This window comes from Metopolophium dirhodum, chromosome 7 (assembly GCF_019925205.1).
Source record: "Metopolophium dirhodum isolate CAU chromosome 7, ASM1992520v1, whole genome shotgun sequence".
NCBI lineage: Eukaryota > Metazoa > Arthropoda > Insecta > Hemiptera > Aphididae > Metopolophium > Metopolophium dirhodum.
This window is the reverse complement of record NC_083566.1, coordinates 10,586,759-10,610,396: the sequence shown is the minus strand read 5'-3', so window position 1 is coordinate 10,610,396 and position 23,638 is coordinate 10,586,759. Positions and strand designations below refer to the sequence as shown.

Sequence of the window (23,638 nt, the reverse complement as noted above, 5' to 3'; positions counted from 1 at the left end):
ACATAGGTTGCCACGTTCACGTAGGGTGCTCAGGGATTTTTATACAACACCCAGGGGTGGAATGAATATAAAAAGGTTAAGAACCACTGATTTATATTAGTTTTAAGCTATTTATACAACGAACCTATTAACGCAGTTCTACGGTACGAGGTAATGACTAATAGGTTATTAACAATAATGAGTGATTTAATATTATAGTAATTATTAGACAATATTATTATTTATTAGCAATATATTATAATTTATAATATTATGCGATATTTTTGCCGTTAAGTACCTAAATAGGTACTAAATTACCAACTAATATAAAAATAAATTACTATTAGTATTTACTATTTACTATATTTAATGAATAAATTATAAAATATCCTTAGAAATACTGAAATAGTGCAGGCTACAAGTTGTTTCAGCTCAGAATCGATTTTCGTATACAATGATTTAAAATGTATCAGGTCCCAGACCCATTGGTCAATGTTCACTACTCATAGTCATTATAGTGACCTAGCCACCAAGGGGCTAGGATTTAGGTACCTACTCAATGACGAGATACACTCGAAACCTACAACTGAACAGCTTACAGCAGAGCGTTTTTTCTGTTTCTTCTTTTAATTATCACACGTAAATGACTTAAAAGTAGATTTTAGAAAAGGTAGATTAATGAAGGTAGGTACATTCTACCAATCCGCCAAGATTCAAGATACCTACCTAATAATTATAATAAATATTATTATATTAAATAATATTACTTATTAGTTATTAGTAACTAGTATAATACTTAATTATTATTACTATATATTATTGTAGAGTTGTAACACAGTCTCAGATAACAGTAGCAACCCATCTAAATTATGGTTACAATGTCACTGAACATCAAGAAGTTAGAATAGACCTAACGTCGATTATAATACCGTGATTATAGATTATATAACATGACAAAATAAATGTATAGAACACTTTATAAGAAGTGAGAATATGTTATAGGCACGGAGTACTGTCAGTACGGAGTACAACGGACGTATGTCGTATACCATATAATATACATTATACTATTGTAGAGAGCATATATATATTCCTATATTATATTGTTCTCTGTTCTCTCAGGCTCTCTACTCTCTAGGTCTATCCGTCTTTGGCCATAGCATATTATTAATCACGAATCATGATATTATTATAATGATAAGTCATTATCATAGATCATAGAGTATTATTGACTATTGTGCCTTCGGTAATGCAACGCTGCAATTCTTGATAAAAATACATGAAATACATGAAATCAGTAAAAATCACTTTATTTCAGAACACCTTCATTTATTCGTTAGTGATAATGGACCTTATCAGTGATTTTAAGCGCATATCCATCAGGCAATCGGGTTTTAGTTATGAATTATGATCGTTGACTACGATGTTCCGATGCATCAGCGCATTCGATGCGCTGAATTTCAGAACTCTATAGCTTGAAAATACGAAATTTAAATCTAATATAAATTTTAGAACATGTTTTATCATTTCGATGGCAGTGCGTATCCACAGCGTTGTGTTACCGAAGGCGCAATTACTCTATGCTATAGATTAGATACCATCACAGCAGCTGATGTCTATATTATAATATAGATTATTATAGAGATCTGTGGATACCATTAACTAAAATACAAGTTGTATATAGATCTTATATATATCTATCTATATATTATTTAGTCCGTGCTAGATATTATCTTTTTTTTAATCGTGAATATGTTATCAGTTATCACAATGAACACTTATCACTGACCACTAACCGCATTGCTATACTCTCTGACCGGCCGATTGTGACGTGTTTACCATGGAATAGATTAAATGATAATGATTTGGTTTTGGCCCAAAAATTCAATTGCCGGAACGTCTCTCGTGAGTCGTGAAAGGTTATTGTGTTCTAAGGTCAAGGTTTTTCTTCTTATGACCTCATGATTGACTAATTTTCGTACGTGGTAAAAGTAGTATGGAAAGTATTAACGACGATAAAATACAGAAGACACTCGTGACACCGGGTATTGGTGGTCAGCCTACTTTCTCCAACGGAACAAAAGTAAGTCGAAATAAAAAGAAATCCTTTTCCTGTTTCGGGTTCTTTGAAGTGCTTACAGTTATTACTTTTTTTTTTTGTCGTAGGTATCGTTTCATTTTGTGACGCGAGTTGTTAGCACTAATAGTGTGGTAGACGATAGTTACAAATGGCCCAAGCACATGGAAATCGTTTTGGGAAAAAAATTCAAACTGGAAGTCTGGGAAATTATTTTGAAGTCAATGCGTGAAGGAGAAATTTCGAAATTTATTGTTCACAAAAGTGTGAGTATACCAATCTTTAAAAGAAAAATTTTTACCAATTATTCTTTTTTAAAATTACGTAGGTATGCAGTTAATTTTGTTGCATGTATTGTTGCTCATGCTATTTTAGAACATTATTGACGTAGAGTAAAAATAACATATAATAAATAAATAAATAAATAACTTAAATGTTAAATAAATGTTATTATATTTATTTTTGAAGTACCTATTAAATTCCATTTTTATTAGCATAAGTATCAACACATATATTCAACATGTGAAAACATATTTTGATTAATAGTTTATACCTATTTAATGTTAATTATGTTTGGTATTACCTATGAGAAATTAAAACAATTATAACTGAATTATTAGAAAACTGACTATTACTGTTCAATTATACTTTGGATTATTTAATTGAATATTAGTATTTTTTAAATTAATTATTAAATAATAATTTAGAAGATATTATGAGACATTAAGACCTCTATACTTAAGGTGATAAACTAATAACTAATAAATATGATACATTTTCTACTATTCTATCCATGTGTATTATAAGGTTTAAAGCTACCTATGTTTTTAATAGTACTTACCTATTTAATATTTATTATTCAATCTTTAAAGCTATCCACTACTTAATGATTAATATATTTTAGCTTTAATGTTATTAATTTTAATGTTGCTCTACTGACAATGTTTTAATAATAATTAGGTGTGCTTAAGAAAAAAAAGGTTAAATGTATTTAACTGTATTGGGAGTTTCCTATGAAAATTAAACTACTTGAAATCAGTGCTCAAATTGGGAAAAATCAAGTAGAGGGGCTAAATCCAACGATTTATAAACTGCGTTCCAAGGGCGCAATTACTCGAAACAGACCCTTGGGGGGCCTTGCCCCTGCACCCTTCACGCTCCTGCCTTTCACACATTTTGTTTACCACTTTTGAATTCTAAATAGGTATAATATATTTTGATAGCAATATCTACATCTTACATTGTTACAGTAGAAAAAAAAATTAATAATAATCTACCTGTTTATTCAATATATTAAATAGATAACAAAATTAATAATTATTGTTTTTTATTCAAAAGAGACCACATATTTTGATAAGTATAAAAAAATTTAAAAACATCGATAAATGATAACCATAACTGAAACTGATAACATTTCATTCGGAACACGATTTAAGATAGTACTAGCACACATCTGTGCCTTAGATAATACACTTGTACATGATCTATGAACTACTGACTATATAGGCAAAATACAGGGTGATATTATAATTAGTTAATAAACTAATATCAGAAATAAATTTCGGACATTAGTTTACAACCCGTCCCCCCGTCCAAGTAAAAAAAAAATAGAAAGGTTACAAAAAAAAAAAAAATAGTAAGGGAGCTCCGTACCCTTGCGCACACTCCCACCCTCCACCAATTCGAGCACTGCTTAAAATAGAGGGATGATTTCTTAAATACTTGCAATACCATATTAAAATAAATAAATTATCTTGGAATATATTTTTTATGATGATAACAATGTGATTTTTTTGTATCTTTACTTTCTATTTACAGATGCAGTAAATAAAACTTAATCCAAGTATTTTAAAACTGATTAACATAATTTTATGAGTATATATTAAAAAAAAATTTTTTTAAATAATATTACCCATCGTAATCCAAACGAGATATCATATATTCATATTAAAGCATAAGAAACTACTTTTTTTTCATTTTTAAGATGAGCGAAATTACTGAATTAATAATAAGCAAATTTACTTAAATATTTAATATTATATTAAAAATGTGTGGTTAATATTTGATATTAATTACTGTATTGCATTGCATGATGGCAAATAACTAAATTGGCATATTGCGATTTCTCCTAACAAACAGTGATTAATCTATTAAATTAGGTTTAATTATGTCTTAAATTTACTGATTATTTGTATTTATTGTTATTAGAACCGTAACCTATTACATTTTTTTTTTTTTATTTAATAATACATTATTCAGTTTTTATTATTAATGAATCATTTATGTATATATAGGATCATATTTTTATGTAATATGAAATATTATATAATATATCATAATTTATAATTAAATGGTTATTATAGCCATATTTCATAAATTAAATTGTAGTATTTAATTGTGTTATAGACAAATAAACATATATTTCATGTTATGCAATCAATCAAAATAATTAATGTTATGATAGTAATGATATTATTACCAATATTACCAATTTAATTATTATGTAATATAGATTTCTAGAAATTACATTATAATAGTCGATAGGCATTTAAAATGTTTAATTGTAATATTGTATTGAAATACTTGAATACATAATCATATTATAAACTATTATTAGTTTTGTTTAATAAAACATTATACTATGTGTAAAATGTAAATTATTTCTATAATACGATTTCTTAATTTCTACAATTAAGAGGACATCGTACCATGTGTTGTCTTCGTCTTATTAACAAATTACGGAATAAAAATCCCCAGACTAATATTACTCACAACCACATGAAAATAATAGAACAAATATTTTTTAAACACTAATTAGTACCTACCTATCTATAATTACCAAATTATTAATATTTGATTACAAATAGTTATATTATATATAAATTATAAGGTATACTTATCATTCAAAACATTAATATATATAATATTATAATTCTAGAAAAATTAACAATTATATTTTATATTTCGATATTAATACTCATAATTTAGGTATAATTCTGAAATAAAATTCTACGTTTTCTATAACATTTTGACGATAATGTATAGGATATAAGAATTTAAAATGATACCTATAGGCTATAATATTGTCGTGCACGGGGTAGTATGTACCTTTGATAATATATAATATGCCAGGCTTATAAATGGCAAAATAAATATTCCAGATTTTAATTAAACAAACTAATAGGTAACTAACTATGAGTAGTGAATACTTATTTATTTTGAATTAATTAAACTAATTAACTATTTCTTACTATTGTTTGATAATTATATTATTATGATTATTATTATTACCTATATTTTGTACTATTTACCTAAGGATCATTCGCAATATTTTCATAAACTATGTTATTAACTGTTTAACTAATTAGCGTTCAAAAAATATTTGTTTTATGATTGTCACGATGTGGTTGTGAGTAATATTGTAGTCTAATGTAGTAAATGATTTTTATTCCAATTACCCTTATTAACACATAACATACGGACTTTTCAGTGGAGTATTTCTACCTACACTTAAAAACTAGAAAAACCATGAATTAATCAGTTTTAGTTTCTCGAAAGTCGATAGGACTGCACAACAGTCTATTCCACGAATCAGTCCGCCGACCAGGCGATTCTCGTCAGTGCCGCGCATCCCCCACCAACTACCCGGTGTTAACGTGATCACGTGGTTCTCAAAGCACTAATCGAATCATTCGTGATGTGCAAAAAGTGATTATTCTCTCGTTGAATACCGAATAGACTTCGTATTATATTTAGTATTTATCCATTAATATTCAAAGACTATGAATTAACCGGTCTTAGATCACACTCAGTGTAAACCATAAACTATTAATCAAACTTGAAGGTAATAGTATATCGCGTGGCAAGTGCGGGAAATGGAAGTTCTATGAGTTACCTTCCCGCACGAGCCATTAATACTATTTTTGTCACGCATCTGCGTTCATCGATCAGTGTCTGTTTGTGCACTTGTGCATGTGATATTCGCAGCACTTTTTGAGATTTCTATTTTACAGCCCGGCACTATAGGGATTCTCACTTAACTATTTGCTAGGTGGAAAAAGATCGCTTTCCAACAATTCAACCATTATCGAAAACTAAACTTTGTGTGCAAACGTGACAAAAAAATATTATCAGTACTTTCATTGGTTTTTACGTTGGGAGTCATGAGTATGTAATATAATATAATAAATATTGTAAAAAAACTTACGAGGGAACACAGATAATGTTCTTACCTTAAAGTTTGATAATAGGTTAATTCACTCTAATATTATGAGGATGTTGCACCTTGCACCTGCATATTGTGTCTCTCCGTCTTTCAAATACATCATAGCAAAAACTGTTTTTCGCGGGAAAGAACCGAGAACGCTACAGCCATAACTAAGAAACGAAATTTTCACCACATAAAAAGGACAACTTTGGCTGTGCAATATCGTTTTTATTTTTTCGTTATCGGAACTTCAAAAAAAAGTTATTAAAGTTTAAAAAACACAAATAATGTTGGATTTTGAAACAATTAGAACTTTTTTCGTATAAGTGATATCAAAAAAATAAAAACGATATTGCACAGCCAAAGTTCTCATTTATGTGTGGTGAAAATTTCGTTTCTTAGTTATGACTGTAGCCTTTTCAGTTCTCTCCCGCGCCAAAACGTTGTTGCTATGCCGTACGCGTGTAAGACGGAGACAGCATATGCGGGTGAGACGTTCTCTTAAAGCTTAAAACACAACATTGGGACTGATGATCAAGTTTGGTATGTTGTCTATTTGTAAGACTTGTGACAACACATGCGGGTGTGACGTCCTGTTATCAATTATTTTAATTTGATGTATTAGTAACATTATATTTAAAATTACGAATCGTGTTATTAGCTCAAAATTAAATTTATTAAATTTGTTGTTTTGATTTTCGGGGTAGTTGTCATTTAATTTTAAGCAATGATAACGCATATCAATATTTTCTTCAGACAAAGATATATTTACTAACTAATAAGTAATAATTATAGTCCCAATTTGTCAACTAATGTGTTTATTTTTATCAAACACTGGCGCTTAAAAAAATATAATTTATCAGTAGGTAATCCAAATATTAAAAAAATAATATTTATTAATTTGTAATTGTTGTAAATGCTGAGTTGAGACAAAGACTAAACTGATGGCACTCCGCCACTCCTCTCACATTAGGTATCTAATAATTAATAAATCAATGCATCCGATAATATATTTTAAGTAAAACTTTGAGTAGGTACCAAAAGCTAGAGACATTGTTAGTTTTTCACAATCTTTCAAAAAAACGAATTTTATGGTATGATGATATAATGAATGATATAATTTTCGTATAATTTCTTATCTAGCCGAGCCGAACAGCTGGTATTGAAGTATGTGTGCCTACTGCCTACCGGCTACCACCGAGTTCTCAGATATTTTGTCTTATTTAATACATAAACCCAGTTTTGACATTACATCTAAAACCTTTAAGCGAATTAATGTCTGTTTATGTAATGCTATTCACCTGTCGAAAACATAAATAAATATTCTAAAAAAAAGTTAATCATTTATAGGAACATTATACATTTTTACGAATAGTTTGACGAGTTAGAACATTTTTTTATAATATCTTTCGTCACATTGTTAATCGTTGTTTGATTCAATCATATAATACTTTTATAGTATAAATTATTAATTATTAATTATAAATTATCTCTGAGAGCACCACCAATAGAATTTTTTCCCCGTCTCACACTCGTACATTACACTTGTAATTACACATGTTTACATTATACTTGAAACATTTCTTTGTATTTCATAATTCATTCATTGTAACATTGTTAAAAACAAGGTATAAATGTATTATAACAGTTATAGATACATTATTCGTGTTTATTGTTAGAATCGTTTTTTTATTAATGCCTAATTATAAATAACTAAAAATTTAAAATTTTGAAGACTTATAACTTCCTAAAAAATCAAAATACTAAAAAAATCTTTTGACCAAATAGATAATATTACTCTTTATAATTATTATAATTAATGATGTATTATGATTTATAGTAGATAATGATACCTCAATTTAAATAATCGTCAATAACAATCAAAATGGCTCTATGAAATCTCTAAAATGAGTAGAATGTCTAGATATAACATAATATTTACATTTTATGACTGTAAGAGGTTCTTAAAACACATCATCCATGAGGTCGACGAGTCTTTTAAGGGTAGAATTTTATCGATTATGTACTTATGTAAGTACAGAACTATGTTAGTATGGCTGGTTATGTAATATGTAATTAAAATATTTGCAAAAGTTTCTGATAGTCTAACATTCAGGCTTGGATTCAGAGCAAAGATCTAGGGGGATTCAACAATTTTGTGACAACACAAATACAATATACGCATTTAGTATAAATACAGTATTGATTATATAGTATTTATAATCAATGGTAGTATACAGTAGTCTATGTTTTTTTTTTTGGTGGCAGGGAAAGACTCTGGGACCGCCTATGTTGACATTATTTGTATATGTACGTATAGAACGAATAAAAAATGTAAAAGACTTGAATATCTGCACATGGCTATTATATGAGTAATTTTCTCTATAATCACTATCTTTTAACCTACAGCCCAATTGTGAATTGGCCTGTGTATTTAACCAAATAGACGGATAGACATAATATAGTTAACAAAAAAGTCAACATACCAAAAAAATCTTGCATTAATTAATTTGGAAAAGTGTTAACCTTAAAGTTTATCTTAAGGTTGTCAAAACCATTACTCAACGTCTCAAAGGTTATTCATCGATGAAATTGATTAATATTCATTGATGAGTAAGTGTTAAGCGTATTTAATGTAATTATTATAAATGCCAACTACCAATAATATAGTAAATAGTATAATTGTATAGTAAATTATCGACAACTTGAACAATTATTTTATGAATCTAGTTCTAGATAACTCTGAGAAGGTCTGCTTCACGAATAGCTTGTAATTATTTTTTTTTGATTTTTCATTCATTTTTGTTATTATTGATTCATATAAATCTACTATCAATCAATAAAATATTAAATTATGTATTTTTGTTACTATACCCTTGTATGGTCAGAATATATTAAAGGATTAACATTTTAATATCGAGTCATTATCAAGAGATAGCTATAATATACTTGAGTTAGCTGAACATCAAAGGCGGGTGTAATGTTGATAAATATTTGTCTGACACTGACGCGTCACCTTTATGAGCAGCAAAAATGCTTCGTTCTTAAAATTTGAGGATAGTTCTGTTTCTGGTAGCAAATTGGATCTAGTTGGTACTTTCAGGGATCAAAGGTAAAAAATCTCTTTTTATAACAATTGGGAAAAAAAACTACAGAAAGTTGATTTTTGGTTTTATGTTGTAATTAATGTATAAATGAAAAACTTAAGCAATTTTAAATTTTTACTGAAAATAAGAATACAATCACTTATATTAGTATTTTCTAAACATAGTATAATTTTCAAACAAAATTGATTCTTTTTGTCCCATTAAGGTATAATTATTTTACATTTTCGTGTTTTTTTATAAATTTATTATAAATGTTGATAGACATTTTTACGATCGGTAAATATGGTTAAATTTTTATAATTTTTTCAATTAATGCATAATAACATTTTTGTTTATGAGTAAAGCTTTAAAATATAATATATACGATAGAAGGTTCTTTAAAAATTCTTACAGAAATAAACAAAATATAGAAAATACATCACAATATTTTTCAATTATTTAGAGGTAGGTGCTAACTTTACTATTCACTTTTTTACTTGTTGAAAATGTATAAAAATAATTATTTTATTACCTAAGCTTTAAAAATGTAGGTAATACAAAGTTGTTCATATGTTTTCTTATAAGAATTATGTATATAAACATTATTTTGTTTAAACCCATATTAAAATTTTATGAGAGTTTGACAAATATTGTTGTAATTGAATAATAATATCGATTTTTATAATATTATGATTTCAGTTATTTTGTTTTAGTTGAAAAAATATTAACAGTAAGAACTTGAAACATTCCACTGTTACTTAAATTATGATTTTCTATTATACTCAATGATATTTTTAAAATATATAAAGTAATTTTAAGGTATAGACATTTGAAACTGTCGAGTTATTTTAATAAGTATTGATATAAATGTTTATGCTCTGTTGAAAAGTTTGAAAATTTAATACATAGTCCCTCGTGGACTGTTCTCGTAGCAATTTAAAAATATGGGTATTGTTATTAGTGTTAACATTTTGACTGCAAAATTTATCTAAGTACCTAACGAAATGTTGTATACTAATTTGTAGTTAAAAATATATACGATTTTCTATTTCAATAGTTTAGTCTTGAAAACGTAATACAAGGTCTCACATATATGTTTCTAACTTAAAAATAACAATAATATATTATGCTAAATTTTTTTTATAGCTATTTAAAGTTTAAATGTTGAGGATATTGAATATTTAATCAAATAATAAATATTTTAGTTATTTTGTTCTAATTCAAAAAAAATTTATAGATACCTTAACATATACCATTATATGTATATTATTGTTTACTATATTCAATATATTTAGATTAATTATAAGCCATTTATACCACGAACCTATTGATTCCGATCTACGCATTACGTCGGCATTGACTTATAAGTTAATAACAGCTACTAGCTACTAGCTAGTCAAATCATAATTATTTTTATAATATTATGTTCCGTTTTTTTTTTTTTTTTTTAAGAAAAATTATATCAACCTACCTATAATATATAATCGATATCCGTAGGAATATAGGCTGTCAAACACTCCGTTCAGAATCGTTGTTTATGTACAAACTACAATGATTTATCTTTGTTATTACGTATATATTTTCTGTTATAAAATGGTCGATTCTGTATATTATTCCTTGTACATTTTCACTCTACTATTATTAATTATGTGTAGGTACAATTCTCAATTATTTGTAGAACACGTTGGTATAGATAAACAATGTATACTAAGATCAATGATTGGCTTGATGGACAAAATATAATTTTGTTTTACTATATCATTAAAAAGATTACAAATTTTGAATAAATAAAAAAAAGTTATTGTTATGGTATTCTCAATGTATTAAAATTTCAGAAAGATTATCCTATAAATAAACTCATTGAAAAAAATTAATGTGGTTTGATAAATGAATCATCCGGTATATTGTATTTTAGCGTAGTAAAATGTTATACTTTTGTTTTTACAAGTTTGATATACATATACATTTACTTCAGTGTAGCCGCAGCTTAATTGTAGTGCATCTACTAAAATATGTACACGATCATTGAATTTATTATTGTATACGGTCTTCTTCTACTCGCGATTCATTTTTTCGTGCACTTTACATCTAAAGTTCAAACCGTGAACATATCTAATTTTCTTTAGTGAGTTTTCAATACCTCAACAATTTATTTTCTGAATAAAGAGCTATTTATTAAATAACCAAGTATGTTTGCATTATAAATTTAATACATATTTAAAATAACAGTATAAGTGCTTTAGTATTAAAGTGTATTTTTTAAAATTGTAAAAATATTGGTTAGTAAGAAGGTTGAGCATCATTAATAATTCTATGTATTGAGAATAACGCTAAATTCAATATTTTTTCCAAGTTTGATATCTAAGAAATAATTGCTTAAAATAAACAAGACCAAGTCGTTAAACATTTTAAACTAGTTAAAATATTCCTACTAAAGTTTAAAAAGTACTTCGTTAAAAAATTAAAAAATATATATATATATATATTAAAATATCCTAAGTTAGTACCTAATTCTTTTATAGGATTTTTAAATAATATTAGTATTGTATAATGTATATATGGCTTAAACTATATAATTCAATATACATAACATCGTTTTAAAAAATATTGTAAATATTAACTAATTTATGTAATACATGCAGTTATATTTTTAAATTTTAAATTTAATATTTTTATCATAATTATAATTATACACATCTATCGATAAAACAGAGAAAGAGTTAATAGTTCGAGGTCATTTCCTCAGAAATTATCCAAGCCGTCCAAAACATACTATAAATATTATACTTTTGATTTATTTCATAAATACATAATTTTTAAGATATAGCTAATAATAAAATTATGTGCATTATTAAAATTCATATTATCACTACTTTATAATAATATGTTGATTAATATTTGTAATATTTACCTATATACAATTCTAAGTATTTATTTTTGAAATCTCTAATTTACTTATTTGGTTTAGTTGTACAATGACTAACTAGAATTTTTAAATAAGCACATATATTGTAATTATATTAAATTATGAACTATTCATAAAATATTTCTGCATATTATAAAGCTAATGTCAAGTTATGGATGGTAATTTTTAGTATTCTCGTAGTTTTTTTATTTACTAAAAAAGTGTTTACTATTTGTAAGATGATACAATAAAAAAATGGATTTATGCAACTTTATTAAATTATTATAAATTATTTTATTTCTAGATTATGGAGACCTTTCATTTAAATTTAATACCTCATACATTAATTGAAATTATAACTTTCTGAAATTGCTTGATATTTGGTTGTATTATTTTATTTTATATTTATTATAATATTGTCTAAATACTAATTTAAAGTCTTAAATAACTCTAAATTTTTATTTTTATTTAATATGTATCAAACACATAATAAATATTTTCCTGTTAATTTTTAAATATATTCTTCTTTATATAAGTATAAAATCGAAGTTAGTTCATCAATGATTACTGAATAATATTAACATACGTTTAATGTATTGTGATCGTATTCTGCACCTATTGAAATTTATTATAGATTCTGGTTCTATAAAATATACAATATACATTATATGGTCGTACCTATCTAAAAATATAGGTGACAAATTATATTTTACATGAGAAAAGAAACACATTCCCATAGTATTATGTACATACTATGGTTTGAATATTTTAAATATTAAGAATGCCGAGATGTTTGCTTTAGACTTATAAATAGAAACGTATAACTGCAATAATGGTTGTGAAATATGCAGTGGATATTAAAATGTCCTTAAAGTGGTTTTCTTTTTCTTTTTTTTTTTTCAAATAAGTGGTCAGTGTTTGTAGTGTTGTTCTTATTAAAGTTTATTTTTGTTTTGTTTTGTTTTAATTAACAGGTAAATTAAGATTCCAAACGATTTTTTTTTATCATGGATCATTGGCCAAAAGATGTCGGAATACGCGCTATTCATTTTGTCATACCGTCGTTGTACGTCGATCAAACTGATTTGGAACAATACGATCAAGTGTCCGAAGGAAAATACACTGTTGGTTTGGGACAAAAGCAAATGGGTTTTTGCACAGACCTCGAAGACGTGAACTCGCTGTGCCTGACGGCAGTCAGTCAGCTAATAGAAAACAACGGTATCAGCTATTTGGACATAGGTCGCTTGGAGGTGGGCACCGAGACCATAATCGATAAGTCTAAAAGCGTGAAAACAGTATTGATGAAACTGTTTGAGCCCAGTGGCAATTTCCAGGTCGAGGGTATCGACACGACGAACGCCTGTTACGGTGGGACGGCGGCCTTGTTCAACGCGCTGTCGTGGATGGAGTCGAGCGCGTGGGATGGTAGGCTGGCTGTGGTCGTTGCGGCTGACATCGCTATCTATGCCAAAGGCAACGCGCGACCGACGGGCGGCGCCGGTGCAGTCGCGATGTTGATAGGACCGAACGCTTCTTTGGTGATCGAGAGGGGCCTCCGAGGCACGTACATGAACCACGCGTACGATTTCTTCAAGCCCGACCTGACGTCCGAGTACCCAGTGGTGGACGGTAAACTGTCCATCGAGTGTTACCTGAACGCCCTGGACCAGTGCTACAAGTCCTACCTGAGCAAGTGCGGTGGCGGCGGCGCCAACGTTGACCTGAACGAGTTCGATTCGTTCGTGTTCCACACGCCGTACTGTAAACTGGTGCAGAAATCCCTTGCCCGGCTGTACCTGAATGATTTCGTGAACAGCGACACGAAGGATGAGGACTATCCGGGCCTGGGACAATACAAGGACGTGCACCTGCCTACCACGTTTTTCGACCGGGACATTGAGAAGACGTTTATGGAGCGCAGCAAGACCATTTACGAGGACAAGACCAAGCCGTCGTTGTTGCTGGCGTCACGCGTGGGCAACATGTACACGGCATCTGTGTACAGTGGGCTGGTCTCGTATCTGGTGTCGTTGCCGCCAGAACACCTACCCGGCAAGAAGATTGGCGTGTTCTCTTACGGTTCCGGTTTGGCGTCGTCTATGTACTCGATCAGGATTGTCGACAACGGTTTGCCGAGTCTGATCGCCAATCTGAAGAAGGGCATCGACCGCCTGGAGGAACGGATACGCCTCACTCCCGAACAGTTCACGGAAGTGTTGGAAGTCCGGCAAAAGTCTTTGCACCAAGCGCCCTACATACCTGTCAGCAACAAGGACCAACTGTTCCCTGGCACGTGGTACTTGTCCTGTATCGACGAAATGCACAGACGATATTACGAGAGAAAAGAATAGGGTGTGACCGCTGCGTCGTCGTATAAAACGTCTAAATAGCTATATAATATAATGCGTATTTATATTCCCTCGGTGAAAATGTATTATCTATCGGTGGCCGATAAATAAATTGTGTCAGTCCCTGCAGTACATCAAGCGAATAATGATTAGTGTTGGTATTTTTTAAAATGCATTGTTAATTTTAAGCAAAAATCTTTGTACTTGTTTAGATATCGTATTGGTTTATATTTTTTTTTATGCATAATATGCGTGTATATATTATATATTATAGAGGAGTTATGTATTTATTTTGCATTAATATGGTAGTTCCCATTAATATTATACTCTTGGTGTGTGGGTTTTATTGACAATAATTATAATAATATTAAGTCGTTATTGAAGTGGTGCTTCATATTGTTCTTTTTTTTTGAATTATAGACATGACAATTCAATATTTTTTTTATATTGTAAATCATACCTTATTTAAAATATTATTCACCGGTTTAAAAATTAAACGAATTTATATATTTAAATCAAAATATTAAATAAATTTATTTTAGCGGGCAACAGTTTTGATTTTAAAGTTGTATTTTCCATGAAAAATAAATAAAGTTGTTTGATAAATGAACCCGTTCAGTTATGAAAGTACATACCTAAAAATAAACGTTATGCCATAGGTACCTAATGAATAATGATAAATAATGATAAATTATAATACAGGCATTCTGCAGTATGTTCAAATAATAGGCAAAACTTGGTTTGCTAAAAAGTTTTGTTATATAAACTATTAAACTAAAATTTAAAACTTTTAAGTGTAATATGTATGGTGTTATAATATATGTTTTAATTTACCGCAAATATGTCATTAATTGAGAAATATAATTCTTTTCGATGTTTAATAGATGTATAACTATACAAATAATGGGACGACTACTAAATCTGTAAACGCTTATGCTACTTATTGGTCATAATCAGGGCTCGGAAGTTATAGCACTAAAAAAATTAATTTTTAGCGCTTAAATATGCACATAAAAACATTAATATAAGCGCTATAAATAGCACTAAAAATTGGAAAATATGCAAAATAAAATTTCATTAGCAAAAATGTTATATTTAAAACTTTTTTAAATTATACAAGTTTTTTTATAAAATATGAACAGTAAATATTTGAGAAGTAGGCACTTTTCCGGCTCTGGAACATTTTCTGTTAACATAAACATATAAAAAAATTTATTAATAAATGAATAATATAGTGTATTAATTTTATTTACCTTAAGAATTGCACTGAATAATAAGATGTTTCCTTATATTTTCGAATTTGAATGATCTACGGTTATTTGATAGTAGAGTTTTGTATGCCGAGAATGACCGCTCTACATCGACAGACGTCACGGGTGCGTACTTAAAAAATATTAAGTCGTTACAATTTAAGTCTTCAGGAAGACCATCTAAATTTCGGATTATGACTCATAATTCATAAGTAAGTAGACTTATAAACTATAATTTTAATTGTGAACCAAATATTTTACGTTCTTTAATTACAAGTATTGCTGGTCAATGTGTTATTACAACGGTGCACGAACCTATTGATCTTTTTATCGGCAACACCAGGTACAAAAAAGTATTCCATAATATTTTGTAGCAATGCGTACACCAAACTTCAAAGTTATACTTTGGCTCGTGGACACATGCTTTTAATATTGCTTTAAAAACGAATTGTTTTTAAGATTTTTGTAAACATAATGATTTCAAGAAAACGTAATGTTATCCACATGCCCTACGAAATATGATCATATTATGACCATGATAATATTTAGTAGATAGTAGCATAAATAGGTACCCGAAATATGATAAACCTATTATTAAACATACCTATATATAATTTGATTGGAATTTATAGTGTATGAACTATTGGTAAAATGTATGTAAATATATTTTTTGTTACGCCTGCACCGAAAGTTTGGTTTTCGATAGCGGCCGAGGCGTTGGAAAGCGTAATTTTTCCGTCCAGCGGGCCGTAAAGTGGGAATCCCTAATAGAGCCGGGCGGTAAAGTGGAAATCCCCAAAAGTGCTGCGCGCACATTTCACGCACGACGCGCGTATACCCTGCACAAACAGTCGCTGAAATCTATACCACGGTCGTCGGTTCCTTACAAGTTATAAACTTTTGGAAACATCTCATAATCATATAATAACCACCATGCGTGACGCTTAAGATAAATAAAACCGAATCGTTTCTTTTATGAAATATATTGTTGTCGTATAATTGTAGTCTAGTTGTTGCATAGATCCCTGCATTACATTTGCCGTTATCGACGAATGCAGAGGCGTGACGAAAAATAGTATGTGTGGCTCGCGCGGGAAGGCAATTTCTGCCCTTGCCACACAATATACTATTACAGAACTAAATTAAATCGCTATTGTATTGTGAAATAATAATCTCAATAAATTGTATTGTTGAATTTCAGAAAATAATATCTCGTAATACTTCCACGACGCCCAGTGGCGTATTTGAGGAAGGGCAATATAGGGGCATTTGTCCCCCCCTCCGAGGACCGAGACTTGTTTTATTTTTACCGTTTTGTGGAAGCTGTAATTATGAGTTAAATTCCATTAATATGAGTATTATGACTATATAGGACGTACTCGCCTATTAAGCGTTCCCTGTTCCCACCACGATTTAACTATTTAAGATAAGATTTATATTATCTTAAATGGTGGTTCCCGCCAAATACGATAACCAATTTTGTAACTAACATCAATGGGTACTATGGTCCATATTCTGAGTTAATCATAGAAATAAAGTATAGTAAGTTGTAATCAAAACCAATAATCAATATTCTGTAATAATAGTTTATTCTTATTATACTTATACTAAAAGTTAATACGTCTTAATAGTTGGTTTCTGTATTTCTGTTCATCTGTTATTCATCTATTATATTAATGCGTTTCATTACTTATACTATAGTTTTACTGCACAGCTCTTAATTCAGTGGCGGCTCGTGGGTGCTGGTGGTTGGGGTGCGACTTTAAATATAATAGCGGTAGCCATTGGTATAACATATAACGTACCCGCACGCACACGATTGCAGCGTGTCGCTTGTACATGCGTAATACGAATAATGTTCGCGTGTGTTCATGCGTACGGCGTACCCATAATATGCTCCTAGTATCTGAGAGAAATAACCGAGAAACAAATTAAATGTTCGCACACGACAATTAATGTCATAGACAATAATTGTAAAGTATATAGGTAATAACTAGTAGGTAATTCATAACTATTTTACTGTTTAATAATTTGCAATATTTTATGAAAATGTAAAATTAAGAATATTATACAATTAATTTTCTTCATTTAATTAATTTTAGTAGGGGGCGAGATCGTACCGTCGTCCAAACCACGAGCCGCCACTGGCTCTTATGCTAACATCTCTTGCCGCATGTATTAATTCAAGAAATATTTTAATTTAAATTTTAAGTCTATAAAATAACCAAGTTATGTTGTGTATTATATGACCACATATCACTGATCATTTTTAAGTATAATTTGAATTAATAATTCATAATATAATTTTCTCATCTGCTATTACTGACCAATTGCACACTTATGTCCAAATAGTGACTTGCTCATTTACTTATGCATGATAATTTCATTATTTTGTTATGCTTTGCTTTTTCAACTTAGGTTAAGAACTTAGTTGCGGTCGAGTATGGGACAAGATTGCTTAGTTGGATCGACTTTACTAAATATTCATAGACACAGGGACATTCAAATAAATTAGGTCATTGATATGTTTGCTGCCACGAAAAAAAAAAATACAGACCTAATATTATAATTATTTTGACTACCTATGGTATACCTATCGAATTTAAACTTTTGAGCAATAAATAAGGTGCTTTTATTGTGTTGAATTTATTTTGGATTATAACTGAACATGTTTGAACCACTGTCTAAAACCCTAACCAAATAAAAAAAAAATTAACTATTATATTCAAATTTTCTTATATTTTAACAGCTGAGAGATTTTCGTATTTTGCCCCCCCCCCCCCTGAAAATTATCTCAAATACGCCACTGGCGACGCCACCAGCCATAAGATACATCATAGTTGTAGCGTGATGAGTTTATACGGGGAGGGGGGGCTAAAGCCTATTATGTTTCTGGTACACAATATAATTTATGGAATGAAGGGCTAAACTAAATTCGACGCCTAGGCCTATACTAACCAGAAACTGTAATATTGTTGTATCTTAGACTGTCGAGGATTTGTAATTATTAATAATCTTTGTTATTGACTACCATTTTTAGACTTAAATCTAAGCTGGATTTACCGCTTCAGCCTACAGCAGTGCAACATCAAACATACATAAGCAGTTGGTATATAATATACATTATAAAATATAAATATATTATAGTTACAATACGCACCTATACTATTTTCTATTGGTATGCTTATTTTATTTTAGTATTCAAATAAATGAACTACGAATATAAAAATCCTTAATCCTTATGCATGATTGTTTTATTAGTTGTAGTACGTTAGTAGGTAGTAAACTGTTTAAAAAATGATAATATGACTTAAAAAAAAAATCAGGAAATATAATATGAGAAATGCTAAATATATTATGATAAACAAATATATAACTTATTTATGAGGCGAACTCTGCAAGTATAGGTACGTTTGATAAAACCTAAATTTTAGTTCTTGATTATTCATAATTAATTCTATAAGGTTCAAAAATGTAATTTAGAATCAAATATTAATTTATATAAAGAATACAAAATTTCGAGGGTTGCTCTCGAAATCATCCATATAAAATAAATATATATATTAAGTATAAACTGAAACGATTTAAAACGTAGTCTGTCAGTTATAAGTAGGTATGCAATATATTATGCGTGTTACAAGTTGAATAAATTAACAAACAGCAATTAAATATTTGTTAACAGTTGGTAGCGTCTTATCCGTTCATTTCCAAGACGTTGCGGGACGCTGGTCGCACGTCAATCCCGAGCACGAGTCACTGTTGCACAGCTCAACTTCAAAAAAACGGCACTGGTTACGACGACCTCAACGATTTACTGGCGGATCCGGCGGATTTGGAATTCACTATAGGTTTTTAAAAATTATTGATACAATAATGGTCAATGATACCTAACGGCTAACACAGTAACACACTAACACCTGTTCCTTTCTGGTGTTTGGCACCTATTTTTTAATGCCTCGGTTGTTCAGTTATTCTAAATATTTTCTAATATTGCCCTAAGTAGTAGGTTGAATGTTGATATTTGATAACTTTCATAGAGGGGGTAGTAGCAAGGTATTGAATAGGATATTTGGATATTCCATGTCGTTATACCTACCATTAAAAGGACTATATAGGAAAAAAAGCCACGGGAAACAAAACCTTATTCTGACTATTACGAACATTAAAAAACCAATATTAGCCAATTCGGTCTACTCGTTTTCAAGTGATGCGATTTCCAACGAATAGCATTTCATCTTTATTTATATAGAAGATTCTACACTAATTGAGTGGTGTACCTAATCTTATATCAGATTTTTTTTTGGAACCCTGAAATTTAATAAATAAAAATAGGTATTATACGTAGTTATGGACTAAAAAAACTAAAAAGTGTTGCAAATATGGTAAGAATATAAGCATTCTGTAATATATATAATATAACCTAAGACTGTACAGTTCACCTTCGCAAAACACTGAAACCTTAACTTTTAAATTAATATTATGAGCTTTTGAAATATAAGTAGGTATAATATATACTTAACCAATTTACAAAAAAATTGTCTTGTTATACGTCATACAATCAGTACAATCTGACTATCTGAGACGTACATTTATTTGATTTTCAGATATGTTCTTTATTTACAGAATATTATATTATTTTAATTTAATTTATGACGTTTGTTAGTCTTTTGCTTAGAAAATTCCCTTAGAGCCTATCTCAGACTAAAAAATATATAGAGTTATGTAAAATACTTTCAGTTTCTTTCATTTATCTCCACTCTTATCCAGTGTTTCAGTATTTTAGTGTTATAGATTTGGAGTATATTTTACAATGGAAATTATTAACTCCAATCAAAATAATTGTAAATTGTGTTACGTAGGATACACGTGTGTAATGAAACATACCTATTAGAAACCATTTAATCACAATTTGGAGTTACTGCAAAACTAGTACCTATTGAAAGGAAGTACACGGATAGGTGCAATAAAGTTAAAATAATGAAAATTGGCAAAGTTCATCTTATAAAACATCAATATCTGTCTTATTTAACGACTTTTTTTCATATTACCCATTAAAGGATATGTCGAGAATATTTAAATTGAAAATAATTGTAATTTAATTATTTTCGAAATCTGACGTATATTTGTCACCTGCATTTTCGGTATCTAGTATCTACAACATTCCTAATGGCAATTAAGGTTGAATTGAGTTCTGAATTATTTTTATACTTCAATACTTAATACACTATATGTCTATACTGGGTACAGGGTACTTGCTAAGTATTTTTATTTTTCCCGTTTTTGAATCGCCACACGAGTAACAACTTCCTGAGCATACTAATTTTTTTTTTTATTATTATAATAAGACATTCCCAGCCTATAAGACCATCTACATCTATGGATAATTAGTAACATTGATTTTTGACTATTTTAACTATTTTAAATTATAATTGAGCATACTAATGAGCAGTGACGTTTGATTGTATGCACAAATAGATTTGCTGAAGATCGAGGTTCCGGGTTCATTCGAAAAGGAGACTTGGCTATTGGACGAAAATGAAAAACGAAATACGATTCCTGAACTCAAAGAAGCCGGTAACGAGTTATACCACAAAGGTAAATACAAAGAAGCTGAAGAAAAATACATGTTGGCTCTCGGATTCTTGGAACAAATCATGATGAAGTAATTACCTACCTATATAGGCTATAATATTGTAATTGTTATCAATACTATTTTTCCGAAAATCGCCTGTACATATTTTACCATTTATTAATTATACATTGTGTCTAATCTAAAAATACAAAATACTAATTTACATTATTGTTATTATTATCCCGAAGACTCAAACCTCGTGAAAAGGAATGGGACGAATTGAACAAAATAAAAACTCCACTGTTACTGAATTTGGCTCAATGCAAGCTTATTTCCAAGGATTATTACCAGGTCATAGAACACTGTACATCAATTTTGGACGACGACCCGGGTACATAAGTTTTAATATTTAATGTTTTACATAATTACTGTATCAACTATCAATTCGGAATTCCTAAACATATTATAATGGTTGTTTATTCTCTTTCAGATAACGTCAAAGCATTATTCAGACGTGGAAAAGCAAATATATCAGTGTGGAAAATGAATGAAGCCAGAGAAGATTTAAAACATCTTTCCACTTTGGATCCTAGTATGCAGGTTTCGGTCAACCGATTGCTCTGTCAAATTAACGAAGCATTGAAGATAAAAGACGACGAAGATAGACAAAAATTAAGGGGAAAACTATTCTGAAAATTGATTTTTTTTAACATTAAATTATTATATTAATGTTATAAATATATATATTATTTTGGACTGCATTTTACTAGACACGTGACACTTTGATTATTATCCGTGTTATAGGTAATAATAAACGCATAATACTAAGGATAAACCCTACATTTTTCCAACTGTAACTATTGTAGGTTTATAGTTTTATAGAGGTTGTATATATTATTATTATACATCGACCTTTTAAAATTATTTAAAATACCTGTAACTTCAATGTTTCTTTTTATAATTAACAAATATTAAAAACAAAACAATCAATACATTGTTTAAAATGTTTGACATTTGTTGTCTCAATGTCTCATAGATTAGTTGTAGCAAAACTTCTCTTTCAATTTTCGTATTTTTTAGCCAAACTGTTAAAATGTAAAAATTGTTAATTTAGTGGTGCCGTAATAGGGTTTTTATATTTTATTTTTCAAATATACTTGTAACCAAATAAAGTTCATAATAGTGTCTTTACCTCGTAACAGAAATCCCCTATGTAGAGCAACTGCATTTACATTTACTAAATGGTTTAATAGGTCATGAATTACTCATGATGCTTACCTACTTTGAGAAGTTTGGCTTCAAAATGAGAAATGTGAAAAACAGTTTTTCTGTAGTTTCTTATTTCTATGACACGTCGTAAAAACTAGGTACAGCAAGGGAGATATAATATCTTGAGGGATATAACTGAAGTTTTCTTGCACAATCTTATATTATATCCATGTAGGAAATATAAACATTAAATTTAGTAATGAATAGGTTAATTTATATTTTCTTATAGATTGTATTTTCTTATACTACATTATATAAATTTAATATTTTATTATATAACATTAATTTTAAAATAAAACACTAAAATATGTATGTTTTAAGTTTGAAATACCCGGAAGAGCCGGCCATGTAGACGCGAGTGGGCCCAAAATATGATCTTGCAGACTGAATAGTGGTGTATCGTAGGTACATTTTTATTTACATTTCGTCTGATATAGGGTTTCGTAGCTTTCATAAGAGTAATGTATTTGATATTAACTCTAACCATGAAACGGTGAAACACTACTTAAAAATTTGTCAATTCCGATTGTTAACAATATAATATAGTTTAATTATTTCTACACAGTTTATATTTATGATTTTGACATAAACAGAAAAGTGATAATCAAACCATTATTATGAATTAAGATATATTATATATAAGTACTTATCTATCTATACTTATCATTAATTTAAGTTTAGAGCGGTAAATATTACCAAACCCCATCACAATAAAATGTTATTTGCATTAATTGTTACCAAAGTGTATTTATTATTAATATAAAATCTGTTTTTATGTAGACATAAAATTATGACATTATACGCAGTTATATTATTTTAAATATTTTGTACGATTCTCTTGTTTAATCTTATACGTATTCTAAAACATTGTTTAATTACTCGGATTTGTAATGGTATATATAAATAAATATATAGAAGTTTATTTTGTTATAAGAAACCTTG

The 23,638-nt window shown here is 29.1% G+C and overlaps 2 protein-coding genes across 2 annotated transcripts; both read left to right on the top strand.

The window, feature by feature from the left end:
* The first annotated feature begins 1,365 nt into the window (after positions 1 to 1,365).
* Positions 1,366 to 23,297, top strand: LOC132948035 (AH receptor-interacting protein). The gene is made up of 6 exons (XM_061018294.1): positions 1,366 to 2,062; positions 2,146 to 2,322; positions 19,538 to 19,703; positions 21,331 to 21,517; positions 21,676 to 21,818; positions 21,918 to 23,297. Exons 1-6 carry the CDS (start codon positions 1,976 to 1,978, stop codon positions 22,118 to 22,120), a joined length of 963 nt encoding a protein of 320 aa, XP_060874277.1. The 5' UTR covers positions 1,366 to 1,975; the 3' UTR covers positions 22,121 to 23,297.
* On the top strand, positions 11,383 to 15,156 carry LOC132948034 (hydroxymethylglutaryl-CoA synthase 2). The gene is made up of 2 exons (XM_061018293.1): positions 11,383 to 11,536; positions 13,229 to 15,156. Exon 2 carries the CDS (start codon positions 13,262 to 13,264, stop codon positions 14,606 to 14,608), a length of 1,347 nt encoding a protein of 448 aa, XP_060874276.1. The 5' UTR covers positions 11,383 to 11,536; positions 13,229 to 13,261; the 3' UTR covers positions 14,609 to 15,156.
* Positions 23,298 to 23,638: the final 341 nt, after the last annotated feature.